General features: G+C 34.1%; 6 protein-coding genes across 6 annotated transcripts; 4 read left to right on the top strand and 2 right to left on the bottom strand.

The window, feature by feature from the left end:
* Positions 1-1406: 1406 nt before the first annotated feature.
* Positions 1407-2805, top strand: RO3G_12358 (uncharacterized protein; the record flags this gene model as incomplete). The annotated part of the gene is made up of 4 exons (XM_067666942.1): positions 1407-1475; positions 1535-1734; positions 1790-2185; positions 2253-2805. The coding sequence occupies 4 exons, from the start codon at positions 1407-1409 to the stop codon at positions 2803-2805; spliced, it is 1218 nt and encodes a 405-aa protein (XP_067523043.1).
* A 464-nt stretch (positions 2806-3269) lies between these two features.
* Positions 3270-4222, top strand: RO3G_12357 (uncharacterized protein; the record flags this gene model as incomplete). Its single annotated transcript, XM_067666941.1, has 2 exons — positions 3270-3948; positions 4128-4222. The coding sequence occupies 2 exons, from the start codon at positions 3270-3272 to the stop codon at positions 4220-4222; spliced, it is 774 nt and encodes a 257-aa protein (XP_067523042.1).
* A 551-nt stretch (positions 4223-4773) lies between these two features.
* On the top strand, positions 4774-4978 carry RO3G_12356 (uncharacterized protein; the record flags this gene model as incomplete). Its single annotated transcript, XM_067666940.1, has 2 exons — positions 4774-4809; positions 4883-4978. 2 exons carry the CDS (start codon positions 4774-4776, stop codon positions 4976-4978), a joined length of 132 nt encoding a protein of 43 aa, XP_067523041.1.
* Positions 4979-8068: 3090 nt separating this feature from the next.
* On the bottom strand, positions 8069-8614 carry RO3G_12355 (uncharacterized protein; the record flags this gene model as incomplete). Its single annotated transcript, XM_067666939.1, has 1 exon — positions 8069-8614. One exon carries the CDS (start codon positions 8612-8614, stop codon positions 8069-8071), a length of 546 nt encoding a protein of 181 aa, XP_067523040.1.
* A 794-nt stretch (positions 8615-9408) lies between these two features.
* Positions 9409-10670, bottom strand: RO3G_12354 (uncharacterized protein; the record flags this gene model as incomplete). Its single annotated transcript, XM_067666938.1, has 4 exons — positions 9409-9614; positions 9720-9981; positions 10041-10301; positions 10374-10670. 4 exons carry the CDS (start codon positions 10668-10670, stop codon positions 9409-9411), a joined length of 1026 nt encoding a protein of 341 aa, XP_067523039.1.
* Positions 10671-12785: 2115 nt separating this feature from the next.
* Positions 12786-14374, top strand: RO3G_12353 (uncharacterized protein; the record flags this gene model as incomplete). Its single annotated transcript, XM_067666937.1, has 5 exons — positions 12786-12810; positions 12863-13035; positions 13134-13408; positions 13469-14091; positions 14154-14374. 5 exons carry the CDS (start codon positions 12786-12788, stop codon positions 14372-14374), a joined length of 1317 nt encoding a protein of 438 aa, XP_067523038.1.

The raw sequence follows: 14374 nt of genomic DNA, 5'->3' as shown, positions 1-14374 counted from the left end.
AGATAAGACAAAGTCAACGAAGCCATCAACAAAGGATACTCATTTTGACTAGTAGCTGTTGGGTCCAAAGTGTTTAAACTAGTTTATTGAGAAGAAGTAAAAGTATATAATCGTGCGTTTTCCAGACTTTGTTTTTACGAGTGCAATTATGGCTTTAAGGTATTTAACACGCTCCTTCTCATGTATAGTCACGGATTTTTAATGAATACAAATGGCTATATATCGTTAGAAGAGACTAAGGAAGAGCTGATTAGAAATATATTGCCATCTTCTTTCACAATAGCCTTTTGATCTATCTCACCAATTATGATATAGCCGAATTTTACTAGTTTGTATCATTCTACTTTGTTTTGTTTTTCTTTGGGAAAATAAACTATGATTTATGCCTACAAGTAAAATCTAAAACTTTATCTTGTGCCAACAGTATCAACGATGCTAACGTTGAAATTGAGAAAGGGCTGAGAAAGAAGAATACGAAGACCATATTAAAGAATAGAAAGAGATATGAGGTACACTACATAAAGCTTTTTTGTTGTCCAACATTAAACTAAAAAAAAAAGTGTGATAAATGTTCAAACCCTGAGAAGGTAAATCTTATTTCAGGTTCCTTCTAGAAAGCTACAAAAAAAAGGGGCATCTCTTTGCTTCTTTGCTAAGCATGTAGAAGAGGCAGACGTAGTTTTGAACTTTAATGAGAGAGTTACATTTATACCTTATCCTCTTTTTGCATAAGTTGCTTCAAGCAAATGTTAAAGAACAATCAATTTTTGCATCATAACTGACCTGATAAGATAAAAAGTAATAAGACAGGGTTACGCGTCGTGTTCCAAGAAAAAAAGACATTTAAAAAGAGTGAATGGAAGACTTGCTTTGTTTATTCATCGTTTTTTTTTTTTTTCCTTTTAGTTTAAAAACAACATGCGTAAAAAGAAGAAAAAAAAACTCTATTGTCTCGCTCTCTGGTCCTCTTCTTTCGCTATTTGCTCTTTCATTTATGGACATGGCTATACTCCCGGCTTCATTAAGCCTTTCTAAACAACAGTCAATTCTACACTGTAAACAAAACTATTGCCGTTCTCTTCTGAAAAGGAAGCAGAACTAGGCTGCAATCGATGATTGCTTTACTTTTCGGAGGTAAGCGCTTTTATTCTTATGTTGTTTATGTCTTGATGACTGAGACTGACACTTCATATACCCTATCAGTATATGTCTTTTTGTGTTTATATTAGGCTTTATATGTTTTAATTCTGTAAAAGAACAAACTATTAAAACTCAAATTCAATAACATAATAATATTCTATGCAACTTTTTTTTTTGTGCTGTGGAAAATCAGTCACGAAAATCTTGTCAATTAAACCTGGTTTTTTCCGAATATTCCCAATTTTCTCTTTCTTTTTAAAAGCAATATGTCACTTTTAAAAACCATTCAATTCAGCCGTAGTCAACGCTTTATTAAGCAAGCAATAACGGTTGCTGTATGAGAGCACATATTTATAACTCAGTATTGCGGCTTTTTTAACCCATACCCTTATAGTCTCAACAACGTACACAAGCTACACTTAGTGACCAAAACAAAAGTTCTCGACTTCAAGCACTTCGAGACAAGCTGCAACAAGACGCAAACTCTTTGGATGAATTTGTAAATCCTGGTCAAACTGAAAAATTAAACCATATGGAAGCTTTAGAGTTGAGAGAAACAGTTATTCCAGGCAAACAAATCAAGACTACAAAATTGTAAAAAATCTCAAATTAAGAAAAAAAACACAAACTAAGCATTTTGTGTATCTAGAAAACAACCTCGTTTACCAGAATGGTTAAAGACAGACATCCCAGTTGGCAAAAATTTTAGTAAAATCAAAAAGGATTTACGTGGACTGAAACTTCATACGGTATGTGAAGAAGCACGTTGTCCAAATATTGGCGACTGTTGGGGAGGAGGAGAACATCAAACAGCAACAGCTACAATCATGTTAATGGGGGATGAATGTACAAGAGGATGTCGTTTTTGTTCTGTAAAGACCAACAGAGCACCTAAACCATTGGATCCGCATGAACCAGAACATACATCAGAAGCAATCAGTCGATGGGGATTGGATTATGTGGTCTTGACAAGCGTGGATCGTGATGATCTTGCGGATGGCGGCTCTCGTCATTTTGCAGAGACAATTAGCAAAATCAAACAAAAGTAAGATAGTTGTGCATTAGTGTAGGCTTTTTTTTTTCCTTTCCTCAACTGACATGATTATGGGTAGGGCACCTCATATTCTAGTAGAATGCTTAACTGGTGACTTTGGTGGATCACTTGAAGGAGTAGAAACGGTAGCTAAATCTGGTTTAGATGTATATGCTCACAACATTGAAACTGTGGAAGCTTTAACACCTTATGTACGTGATCGTCGAGCTGGTTTCCGTCAATCTCTCAAGGTGCTTGACCACGCCAAAAAAACAAGACCTGACTTGATTACCAAGACATCCATCATGCTTGGTTGTGGTGAAACAGATGAAGAAGTCTTGGACGCACTTCAGGAACTTCGGAACATTGATGTCGACTGTGTTACTCTTGGGCAATACATGAGGCCTACCAAAAGACATATGAAAGTACATGAGTACGTCACGCCTGAGAAATTCAAGTATTGGGAAACAAAGGGTATGGAAATGGGATTCAAATATGTTGCTAGTGGACCCTTGGTCAGATCAAGTTATAAGGCTGGTGAATTCTATATCGGTAACATATTGAAGGGTCGTCGAGGATTGCCGTTGACACCAACACCAGAAAAATTCATGTCTGAAAACAAAAAGATATAATATTTTTCTACATTTATTTAAATACGCTGACATATTGTACTACATTTAGATATCTTTAATAAAACAGAAAAAAAAATAATTTCTTTTTTTCTTCTTTTTTGTTATTCTTTCATCAAAATGTCTATTTTTGAATCTAAACCTAGAAATGATCTTCCTTTTTTACCTGATTTTTGTCAATTATCTGACAGGGTATGGCGTGTGATGGGACTGAATCCTGGTCAATTTACTTTACAAGGTTTGATATTTGAACTGTTTTTGAATTTGATAAATGTGCTAACATATATAAAGGTACAAATACATATCTTATAGGTTCTGGACCACGTAAAGTATTAATTGACTGTGGTGATGGCCAACCAGGTTATATTCCTTTACTGGCTGAATCTCTTTCCAAGCTGGGGGCATACATCTCAGATATCTTTATCAGTCACTGTCACAAAGACCACTGGGGAGGGTTAGACAAACTGATGGCTTCTCCAATAAATCAAAGAGAAATCAAGGTACACAAATTTCCTCTTTTGGTCGAAAACCCATTACAAAAACATTTTGGTCTTTTCCCAGACAGTATCGCTGTTGATAAGTTATGTGATAATCAAATCTTTCAGATTGATGATACCACCCATCTTCACATCCTTTATACGCCGGGGCATGCTAAGGATCACTGCTCATTTTATTTGCCAGAAGAGAATGCAGTATTTACGGCTGATTGTGTCCTTGGACACGGTACAGTGGCCTTTGAAGATTTGTCAGAGTATATTGAAAGCTTATATAGAATTCACCGTCTAAAGCCGGCCAGATTATATCCTGGACATGGAGAGATTGTAGAAAATGCAATTGAAAGAGTGGAGCAGTACATCTCGATACGGTTAGCTAAAGAAAGACAGATAATTGACTTGATGAAGAACGGTTCAAGCTGGACACCGATTGAGTTGGTTGAAAATATGAGTGGTGTCTCTAAAGGGCTATCTGAAGATGTTATGGCCGTTCTCGTACGTACAGTGGGAATACACTTGGTTAAGCTCTATCATGACGGAAAGGCGGAAATGGTTGATAAGGAAAGTTTTCAAGCAAGGACAGGAATAGATCCATACAATCCACTTAATGCTTTCTCTATCGTAAACCAAAAATGGAAATTAATTGCTGGTAGTAAATTGTAGACTTTGTTCTTCGTGAATATAATAAAAAATCAAATAAAACCAATAATTCATGTTTCATTGCTTAAATGTTATTTATTGTGCACTCTCTTACCGCCCCTTTAAGAAAGGCGTTTTAAATCATACAGCAAATAGTTCTATTAAGTTAATTTATAGATAGTCTTGTTATAGGCTGTTTAACAAGAAAAGATGTAACTGACAACACAGGAGCATTAAGGGCCATGATCTGGTGTATACAAACCGTTGATCTTAGCCAGAACATCTAGTCTGCAGTAAAGAATTAAATAAAGAAAATTTTAAAAGCATGCACTTGACCAATATTAAGAATAGTTAAAAGTATATGCTATGCATAGATCTGCATGAACCTTTTACCGAACTGCTTAGTAAATTGAGAAAAAAAATTCATTGTTTTTTCTTGTGTAAATAATTTCTCGAAGAATGCCCAGATAATAAAGCATATACCACTTTTTTTGTTGGTAATCAATTCATCTATTGACCGATGTACAATAATATAAAAGGCATACACTGCTTCTTATTTTAAATCAAGTATTTCGGTTAAATAGGGATGTTTTTTTTGTCTACTCAGTCATGGTCTAGGAATTACGTAATTCAATGTGGCAAATAGGAAGAGTCGTTAAGTGAGTAATGTTTTTACTTTGGATCTTGGTTATTGGCAGTCCCCTTTTTTATACTCTGTATTTACATTTGATAGGAAAGGCTGGTACTACCAAGGCTGCTTACGTAGCTCTTCTCGTAAACTTGTGTATTAAATTTTTCTTTTTCTGTTTCTTTTTTTTTTTTGTTCTTTTTTCATAAAATGTCGTCTGTAAACAGTTTACCTAAAGAGCTCTTGGTAAGAACATTCAATTTGCTTGAGCAGCGAGATGTTTATCAATGTCTATTTGTGAATAAAACTTTTTACGCAGCTTCAGCATATGCAGTGTGGAAAAAAATCAAAATACGATCAGGAAAAATGTTTGAGCACTGCCTCTACAGACTTACTAGCACTAAGTATCAATTAGGAAACAGTATTAGATGCATGTCTATAGTATACAATATGAGCGATGAAGAGCTCCTAGGTATTTTGCCGTTAATACCTAGATTGGAGAAACTTTCGTTAATGAACGGTAGATTGCTTACAGATAAAAGCCTTACCCAAATTTCACGCTATTGTAAGCATCTTGAAAGCCTCAAGTTGCAGTTTGTGAACTTGTCGTATCACTCAGTTTTCTATCTTGGCAAATGCAATCAAATGAAAGCACTCGAATTCAGCTTTTGTCGTGATGCGACTTTTAGGATTTTGCAGCCTTTTGCCAATTCATTAGTTGAAAGACTGAATTTGAATGCTCATGGATGTAGAACTGAAATTCAGACTATCATCAGCATACGCTTGCTTACCCGACTAACCCATCTTGATCTATGCATCGAAAATCATGATCCAAGTGACGTGTTTCGCTACTTTACAACGGATGTTGAAGGCGAGCCATGTTTACCGCACTTGCAACGTTTTCATTTAGTAATGCCTGCAGGAGAGCTCAGACCAGATAATATAGCCATTACTAATTTTATAAAAACACATCCTCATATACGCGAGTTACACTTGGAAGTGGATGGAATGACTGATGGCATACTTAGAACTATCGCTTGTCATCTCCCTGACTTGGAAACCCTTTGGATAAAAAGGCCCACAGGGTTCACAAAGGACAGTATACGGGATGTTGCTCGCCAATGCTCTAAACTATCACTTGTTGAAATTCATAACTGCTATTTGTTTGGACATCAACTATCAGACAGTGATGAAGATGATGTCCCAATAACTTATAATAGACATAGGCACAGGTGTTTAATACTAATGGGTCGAGCGAATATAAACTGTATGATATCAAACTAACAGGTCATTGAAAAAACGGTGATAATGATGACACCTATTTTATAAAAGTATAAAAAAAGATTATATCAAAATATACTTCTTTGATCCAAATAATTTAAAGGACTCCAAGGAAAAGTTGATATTTTAAGCTATACTTCAAGATACTGAATATGTGTTCACGGCTTGATGAACAGCAAACACATGTCCTACTTCTTGCTTCAATTATGTTGAACCTTTCTCGTCGAATGTTGTGTTTCCTTGTTTATATTTCAACTGTAAAATGTGGAAAGCAGATATTTTAATACAAACATACATTAACACTCTGAATTACTATTCCCGCGTACTTTATACCCAGATGAACAAGTTGATAATGTATTATTTGATGAATGACAGCTTATAAAAGTAAACAAAGAAAGTGACGATATTTCTGTATTTGTAAACAAGCTTGAGAACTCATAAGCTTATTAGATTATATGTAGTATACGCGTTACCTTTTTTATAAAGCTTAATATTCATATATTATGCTTCTTAATGCTTTCCTAATGGTGTGATATCAAACAAATATGCATAAGCTGTCGTAATAGTGTAAAACTTACACTTTTTCACAAACTACCCTAATAATCTTTATTTTCTTATTTCATTTTGATCAACATTTAATAATTTTTTAAAAAAGAAAAGAATTGCATACTTATTTATTATTCCTTTATATTCGATTGAATTATATCAATTGGACTTATTGATTAATAGTAGAGAAAAAAAAAAGAAGGGGAAGGGGAAGGGGAAGGGAGGGTATGTAATTTTATCTAAATAAAAATCAGATTTTGTCTCGATCACCTTTCTTCTCTTTTATACAAGAAAAAAATGTCTACCATAAGCGACTTACCATACGAAGTTTTATCGAAAATACTTTGCTCTTTAGACAAGAAAGATAAATATCGATGTTTATTTGTAAATAAGACATTTTATTCAGTCTCGGTACTCGAACTATGGAAAGCACCCGATGTTTTTGGAAGAACAATTAGTGATTTTATCGATTGTTTGAATTTATTTGGTCATACAATAGGAAGTAATGTTAAACGTATTACTTTGCATTACAATTTCAGCGACAAACAATTTTTGCACATTTTATCTTTCTTGCCCAATCTGGAAGAGATGATCATATTTGATGGCAACTATCTTACTGACAAAAGTATCGCTCAAATTCCAAAATACTGTAAACATCTCAAATGCCTCGAATTGAACTTTCTAAATATATCAGATCAATCATTTGTTTTCTTTGATCAATGCTACCAATTGACAAGACTTGCAATTAATAGCTGTCAGAATATGACTTCCAAAGCTTTACTTGCTTTTATCAACCTACCTATAAAAAATTTGAAATTATGGGGCTGTAAATGGATGCTCTCAGTAGAAACAGCCTTCTGTATACGCTCACTGACTTGTCTGACGCATCTTGATTTATCTTTCACCCTGTGTAACCCAATTGAATTTCTTCGCTGTATTACAGTAGACGACACAGGCATGCCATACTTGCCACATTTACAGTACTTTAGCATAATAACAACACCAAATCAAAGCAACAATATTGATACAAGCCTGATTCCTTTCTTAAGGACGCATTCGCATATATGCCATCTGGACCTCCATTTGGACCAAATTTCGGATGCCTTATTCAAAGCTGTTGCATGTCATCTCCCTTGTCTCAAAACTTTCAATATAGGCAATTCTGTTGGAACTCCAGCAAAGAGTATTCGTGAAATTGTATATCAGTGCTCTAGATTATCAGATGTGGACATATACGATATTGATTTTACTGAACGTGATTTTCCAGAGGCCCTGCATAAAGTCTTCTCTCGTAGGTTAAGATTGGGTCGTACGGATTTGGACCGTATACGAGCAAACCAATGTACAAAGATAATTTATAATTAAATAAAGAAACAGTATATTTAATCTGTGTAAATACTAACATTGTCATTATTCTCGTGTCACCTCATTAACATTTGCAGTTAAAATAATTTAAGTTTTGTTGTACCTACATTCAGAAGCCAATGAATTCGAAAGAATGATGCACGTACATTATAAGAGTTTGCCAACTTAGAAATAAATAAAACTATAAAGCGCTCGTGAATAGCTAATAATGAGCTAATGTATAATATTAGCTTGTATTATCTAAAATTTATTCAACAGGAAATTTTAACGGTACATATAATTTCAAAATTGAAAAAAAAGTGCCATTTACACCTTAAATGGGGACAACATAAATCCAGAATCTAGTGTCATCAGTCAAATACTTTTTGTCTTTGGCGAGTTGATCGTGAATCCAGTTAACGCCATTCTTATAGTTGGTGATGTCTTGAGTGTAAGGATTGCTTAAACCAGATTGACCATTTCTGTGACCAGCGAACCACTTGTCAGTACCATAGAAGTTTTGAGATTCTTGTCTTGCCTTGATATCAGCCTTAAGATTTTTATTAAGTACAGCACCATTGTTAGCATTTGAGGCAGGTTGTCCTTTGAATTGAGATGTTGAGGTACGAAGCATGAACCAGTTTTGCTTAAAGATACCAAAGTTAGCAGAGTCACCCGACTTGTTGTCACCATAGGGGTAGTCAGTGCTCAAATGATCGTTTTCAAGCATAGCAATTGCAATATCCCAGATACCACCACCACTTCTTAAGATAGCTTGCTTTCTCTTACCCAAACCAGGGACAATGTAGCTGCCTCTGTCAGCAGCTGCAACGAGACCAATAACACAGAAGAAGATGAAGCTAAGATACTTGAGAAGCATTGCTTTTTTGAATTGACTTGTAATTTGAATGATTGGGATAAAAAAGCTATTTTAACATGTATTTATACTTGTTTAAATAATCGCATTCTTTGATACAGCACGCAATCTTTTTGGTTTCAATCAAAGATGAGTTTGATCATGTAACTCAAAGTAATTTAACAAAACAAATTTGATAAACGGAAGTAGTTAATGTCAGAAGTGAAACGGTTTTGTATTATTCTAAAAACACAAAAGTTGAAAGTAAACAAAGTGTAATACTTATTGTATGCTTTGAATGAGCTTTAGTGAATCGTACTGATTACAGTTTCTTTTTTATTTTTCTTGTATAATAAAAGTATATATTCGATAAACAAAGTCGATTGCTTGTAAACAGTATGAATTGAAGAGAAAACCATCGTTCAGATACAGCTTCCACATATGGAATGCTGATCGTATATTTTCTTATCATTTTTGAATCTAATCGTCTAAAAAAGTTTCAATTATTGTGTCACATCTTAATATCGAAGCAAGCCATTAAAGCAATTGATGCCAAAAACCTTGTCTTTTACTGAAACCAGCCAGTATAATAAAAGTCATTTACAATAGCAGTAGGCAAATGTATATGAAATAATGTACAGCTTCAGAAATAAATTGTGAAGGTCATTATGGTCACTTCTATTTATAGAAAAGGAACAACTTAAAAAGGTTTTCATTGACAAATGCAGCGTAACCCGCTAAACATCAATACATATTGCCTTTCAAGGCAACAACAAAAAAAAGAAAAGAAAAAAAAAGGAAAAATCCGGCATTGTATTTTATTTTTCAGTAGCAGCTGATGATCCAGTCTCTTTCCAATACTCTTCAAACTCTTGACGTGTTTGGATGATGCCTTTTTCTGCTTTGTATTCCTTAAACCATTCAGGGTGCTCTTTAACCTTTTCTTTCAGCCAGTCGATATAAAACTTGGTCTTCTCATATCTATATTTTGCTTGTTTTGTGGGATCAATTGAAACAGTTCCATCTGAGTGTATGTGTAAAAGTGACTTTGTTATTTCTCGGTATTCTCTATACTGAAGGTACTGCTCATTCTTTATCTTAAACATAAAATCATTTCCATCTCTTTTACAGCGAACTACAACTCCTTCAATTTCTCTTCCATTCAAATAGCCAGTACGCTGCATCTCCTCTGCAAACTGTTTGACCTCTTTAATTGAACTGAAAGTTTCAAAACTAGTTGTGTGAAATCCAAATGCAAGAGCTACTCGTTGCACAGTGGCACTAGGAAGGGTTTGAAGTGTAGAGGTATTATAGTTAATGCCATGAAGATAGAGTCCACGAAGTTTGCCTGTATAAGGAAGAATGTGCTGTTCAAATTCATCATCGCACAACTGCAAAGAAAAATAATATTTAATACACCTTGGATAGACACTTTTTTTTCTTGGCTTACTTCTGCAACTAGCGTTACTCCCTTTTCAAACAGCCATTCTGCTAAATCTTTTTCTTTCTTGTCAACAGAAGCCAGATGTTTAATGACCCAATTATAGCCTACACCTGCATGTGCTTTAATATCTGTCTTGTCTTCAGGAATAGAATGTTTTGAAGTAACCACTATTTTATCCTTTGATAGAGCAGCAATAAAGATAATACACCCATTTTCTTTGGCTGTGATTTCATAAGGGCCTGTTGTTTCTGTCTCAAGCGCAGGCCACTATAGGTATCAATGTCGACTTAGTAACGCGTTTCGAATATATATTTCGTATGATAAAAAATCGATTATTACCTGTGTAGCAGCAGTTTCAAAAACGTTAAAAAATTTGTCATATCCTCTCACCATAATACTATGTTTTCCATTCGTTTTTTTTGTAAAGAGTCCTCTAGCTAATCCAGGGAGCTTGCCGGGCTTTTTTTTATAAACACTTTCTCTTACAATCCAGCTAGTCCACTTTATGTCGTCTTCTAAAATAAATTCTCGGCATCTTACGTCTTTAGAAGATTCTTTTAGTTCGTGATATCTTTCTACTATGTTATGGACTTGATCGTCTTTTAAATCGATTGCTGGAATGTTGATGTTATCCATATTATTTTAGATTGTAGAAATCAAAAGATATTGGGAAAAAAAAAAAGTTATAATAAACTCCTCGAAGCCTTTTTTTTTGTCAGTAACGATTCTGTGATTTTCAACGGATTATAGAAAAAAAACTGCGGCAATTTTTGTATTACTTCCCCAAGGGATCAGTTGATGAAACATTAAACAACCTAATTGACAAGTGTAAAAATGAATGTATAAACAGCAATAACATAAATATTTTCAGAAACCAAAAAGGTGCTAATACTATGGCATAATACATATAATCATATATTAGCAATACTGATAAAAAAAAATAGCTGAAAATACTCAATAATATCTTTTTAAATGATTCATTTAATCAAAAGGTTAGGCAACTAATAGGTAACCAATATGATACTTAAAATAAAAGCCTGAAGAAATAATAAGATGGTAAACAATTTATGTTTATGAATAAATGTCAAAGTATTATCATAATAATAAAGAACAGTGATGGTTTATCTATGCGTGTTGAGCATAATGATTTATGTATACCTCCGCATCACGTATTTGTCAATATTAATAGTCATGAACCTATTATCCCTTCACGACCTTAAAAATCATTTAAAAACCCATCATCACCCCAAGTAGAGTTTGATTCTTGTGGACAAACAAACTTAATAGATATACCATTCTTTAATTAATTGTTTACGACTTTTTATCTCAATAAATATATCATTTTTACTATCCAAGTCTTGCTAGCATCTCTGATATTATCATCTGTCTTTGTATTCTACTGCAACATTTTGTTCTGTTTTGTTGACAGTACATCCTACTGACCTAATCCTTACTGACAAAAAAGCTTTAACAGTTGTTATTTGTGATAAAAGATGAATTGGAAAAGATAATATCTACACGATGCATGTGTCATAGTGTTCAAGTTATTATCGCAGCATAATAAAGATCCAAGCTAATAAACCGTTCTTGAAGCTTAAAAAGCTCCCTTTAAGTTTATTCTCTCATTTGTGTTTAAAGTTGAGTGACCATAAGATATTAAGTTCCACTGGGCAGTTTTTTATTGTGCTGAAGAGCTTAATTTTTATAGCGTAAAGACTGATTATGAACAATTTGATCATTTATGGTATATTTTTAAGTTAAAGTAAGTTAAAAACAACTTGAACCGTGCTTTAGCCAATCAAAAACAGAAAAAAAAACTGTAATTGGCATTGCGATCATCATATTGTTTATGACGATATTTCTTTAATAATTGCTACATCTTCTTCAGAGAGATAACGTCATGTATATCGTTTTTTAACAGATATGATATAGCTTGTACAAAAAATATACGATAGTTTTTTTTCATTGATAATTCATTATATAATTTCCACAAATTTAGAAATTAAGCCCTGCAACTCGAGCATCACAACCAGACTTTGTAGATCAGGTGTAGTTATTGTTACAGATGAAAAATCTAAATGAAGAAATATAAAAAATAGATTCTTATTAAGCAGGTTTCACAAATCTCATTTCTAAAAACAATCGAAATTATAGACAATATGTCGAAAAATGGCGCGAGACGCTTGGCTAATTTTATCATTGCACGAAAATACTATTCTGGCTTTGAATGCATCTTTTGCTCTGTTATTTGTGTAGCAAGATAAGAAGAACAATTCATGCTGATGGCCTTCTACTGGCAGAAATTGCACAATCAATTTTAATTATGGTGTAGAATCTTGGGTTTTTTCAGTGAATATTGTACTCAAACTTAATCGAAAAACCATCAACTACAAGATGCTTGATTATTATAAAAAAGAAACCGGATCTTCCCTCTCTCTCTTTCTCTCTCTCTCTCTGTTTTTTAAGTTTCTTTAAAAATATTACGTTGATACTTACATGAATATATTGAGCGACGAAAAAAGTATTCCAGCACTTGTTAGTGAAAAAACCCAAGTGAAAACAGATCAAATAAAGGATATTGACAAACTAGAAAAATCTTCTACAAATTCATTTACATATTCAAGTGACGAGTATGAAGGCAGCATAAAAGGTTATGTACCAGGTCTCAAGTGGACGGAAGAAGAAGAAAAAAGAATTCTTTTCAAGATAGATACCAGGTTAATGTCTTTTGTACTGCTTATGACGTTTGTTATGAATATGGATAGAACCAATATATGTAAGTTTATTATTTTCAATACATCAATAAACTAATCTTCTACTTATCATAGCTAATGCTATATCCGACAATATGCCAGAGGAGTTGGGCTTTAACATCACGGGTGTTAATACGGCAACGCTTGTTTATTCCATAGCGTTCACTGTGATTACGTTGATAACGAATCCGATAGCTAAGCGAATTGGCCCTCACAAATGGATTCCATTTCTGATGTTTTCATGGGCTGTAACAACCTGGAGTCATATATTTCTACGCGTATGTTTAAGTACAAATTCAAAATTCATCAATGAACTAATCATTTTTGGTAATAACGAAAAATGTAGAATTATGGTGGATATCTTATCATACGTATTTTTATTGCCATTACTGAAGCCGGCTTTATTCCCTCCTGTCTACTATACTTCTCTACTTGGTACAAGGCTTCAGAACTTGCTACGCGTCTTTCTTGGTTTTGGGGCATCCAATCTTTTGCTTCTGCCTTTTCTGGGCTAATTTCCTTTGGCATTTTTAATCTAGAGGGTGTTGCTGGACTTTATGGTTGGAAGTGGTTGTTCCTTATTGATGGTATAGTTACACATATCATTGGGTTCATTGCTATGTAAGGAAGTCAAACAAGGAAACAAAGTAAAGAGTTGTACAGGCTCATATTTGACTCTAGATTTTATTTGCCTGCAAGCCCAGCTATAACAAAAGGTCTTCTCCGTAGTAAGAACGGCTGGTTTACGGAACGTGAAGCTTCTATCGCGGTGACTAGAATAATAGAAGAGGACAAGTACAATACTGAACAGAATGTAAACATAACATGGCATGATGTTAAAATCGCTCTTTTGGATACAAAGCTTTGGACACATCTCTTAATTACATTTACAAGTTTTATGCATACTACTCCAATTTCAACGTATTTTCCTAAGCTTATCACAGGATATGGCTTCTCGATTACGACTAGCAACTTGTTGACAGTACCGGCAAATATAATCAATCTTGTTGTCTCTATATTAATTGCCAGAAGCGCTGATAAGAGAGGCTACTATGCTCTCCATTCTATTATAAGCTGTTTATGGTCAATGGCAAGCTACCTTGCATTGATAATCTTACCCAACGACGCTGGACGATGGAGCTTTTATGCAGCCGCGTTATTTGATGCTGCTGCTCCTTTATTTCATGGTATGCACATTGCTTGGATGGCTTCAAATATAGCTCCTCATGGTAAACGTATTCTTGCTCTTGGTGCTGTTATTGGGGCTGCTAATATATGTAGTGTGCCTGGATCGCAAATATATCGTAAGTTTTATAAACATATCATAATCAGCGTTTATTAATTTTTTTTTCCTACATGATAACAGAGGAGAGTGATTCTCCAAGGTTCATTAAAGGAAATTGGGCTATCTTTGGTATTGCACTTAGTACAGCTATCCTTTTATTATTCCAACATACACGCTATGTGCTGACAAACAAATATCGTACCAAGAAATGGAATAGTCTAACGGAATCTCAAAAGGAGGACTATATTAAAAATACAAAGGCAGAAGGTTCAGATCGTTTGGATTACCGGTTTAGAATTTAG

This window comes from Rhizopus delemar, genomic scaffold, assembly GCF_000149305.1.
Source record: "Rhizopus delemar RA 99-880 supercont3.10 genomic scaffold, whole genome shotgun sequence".
NCBI classification, from domain to species: Eukaryota; Fungi; Mucoromycota; class Mucoromycetes; order Mucorales; family Rhizopodaceae; genus Rhizopus; species Rhizopus delemar.
The sequence above is the reverse complement of the archived record's forward strand: the minus strand, read 5'-3'. Positions and strand labels throughout refer to the sequence as shown.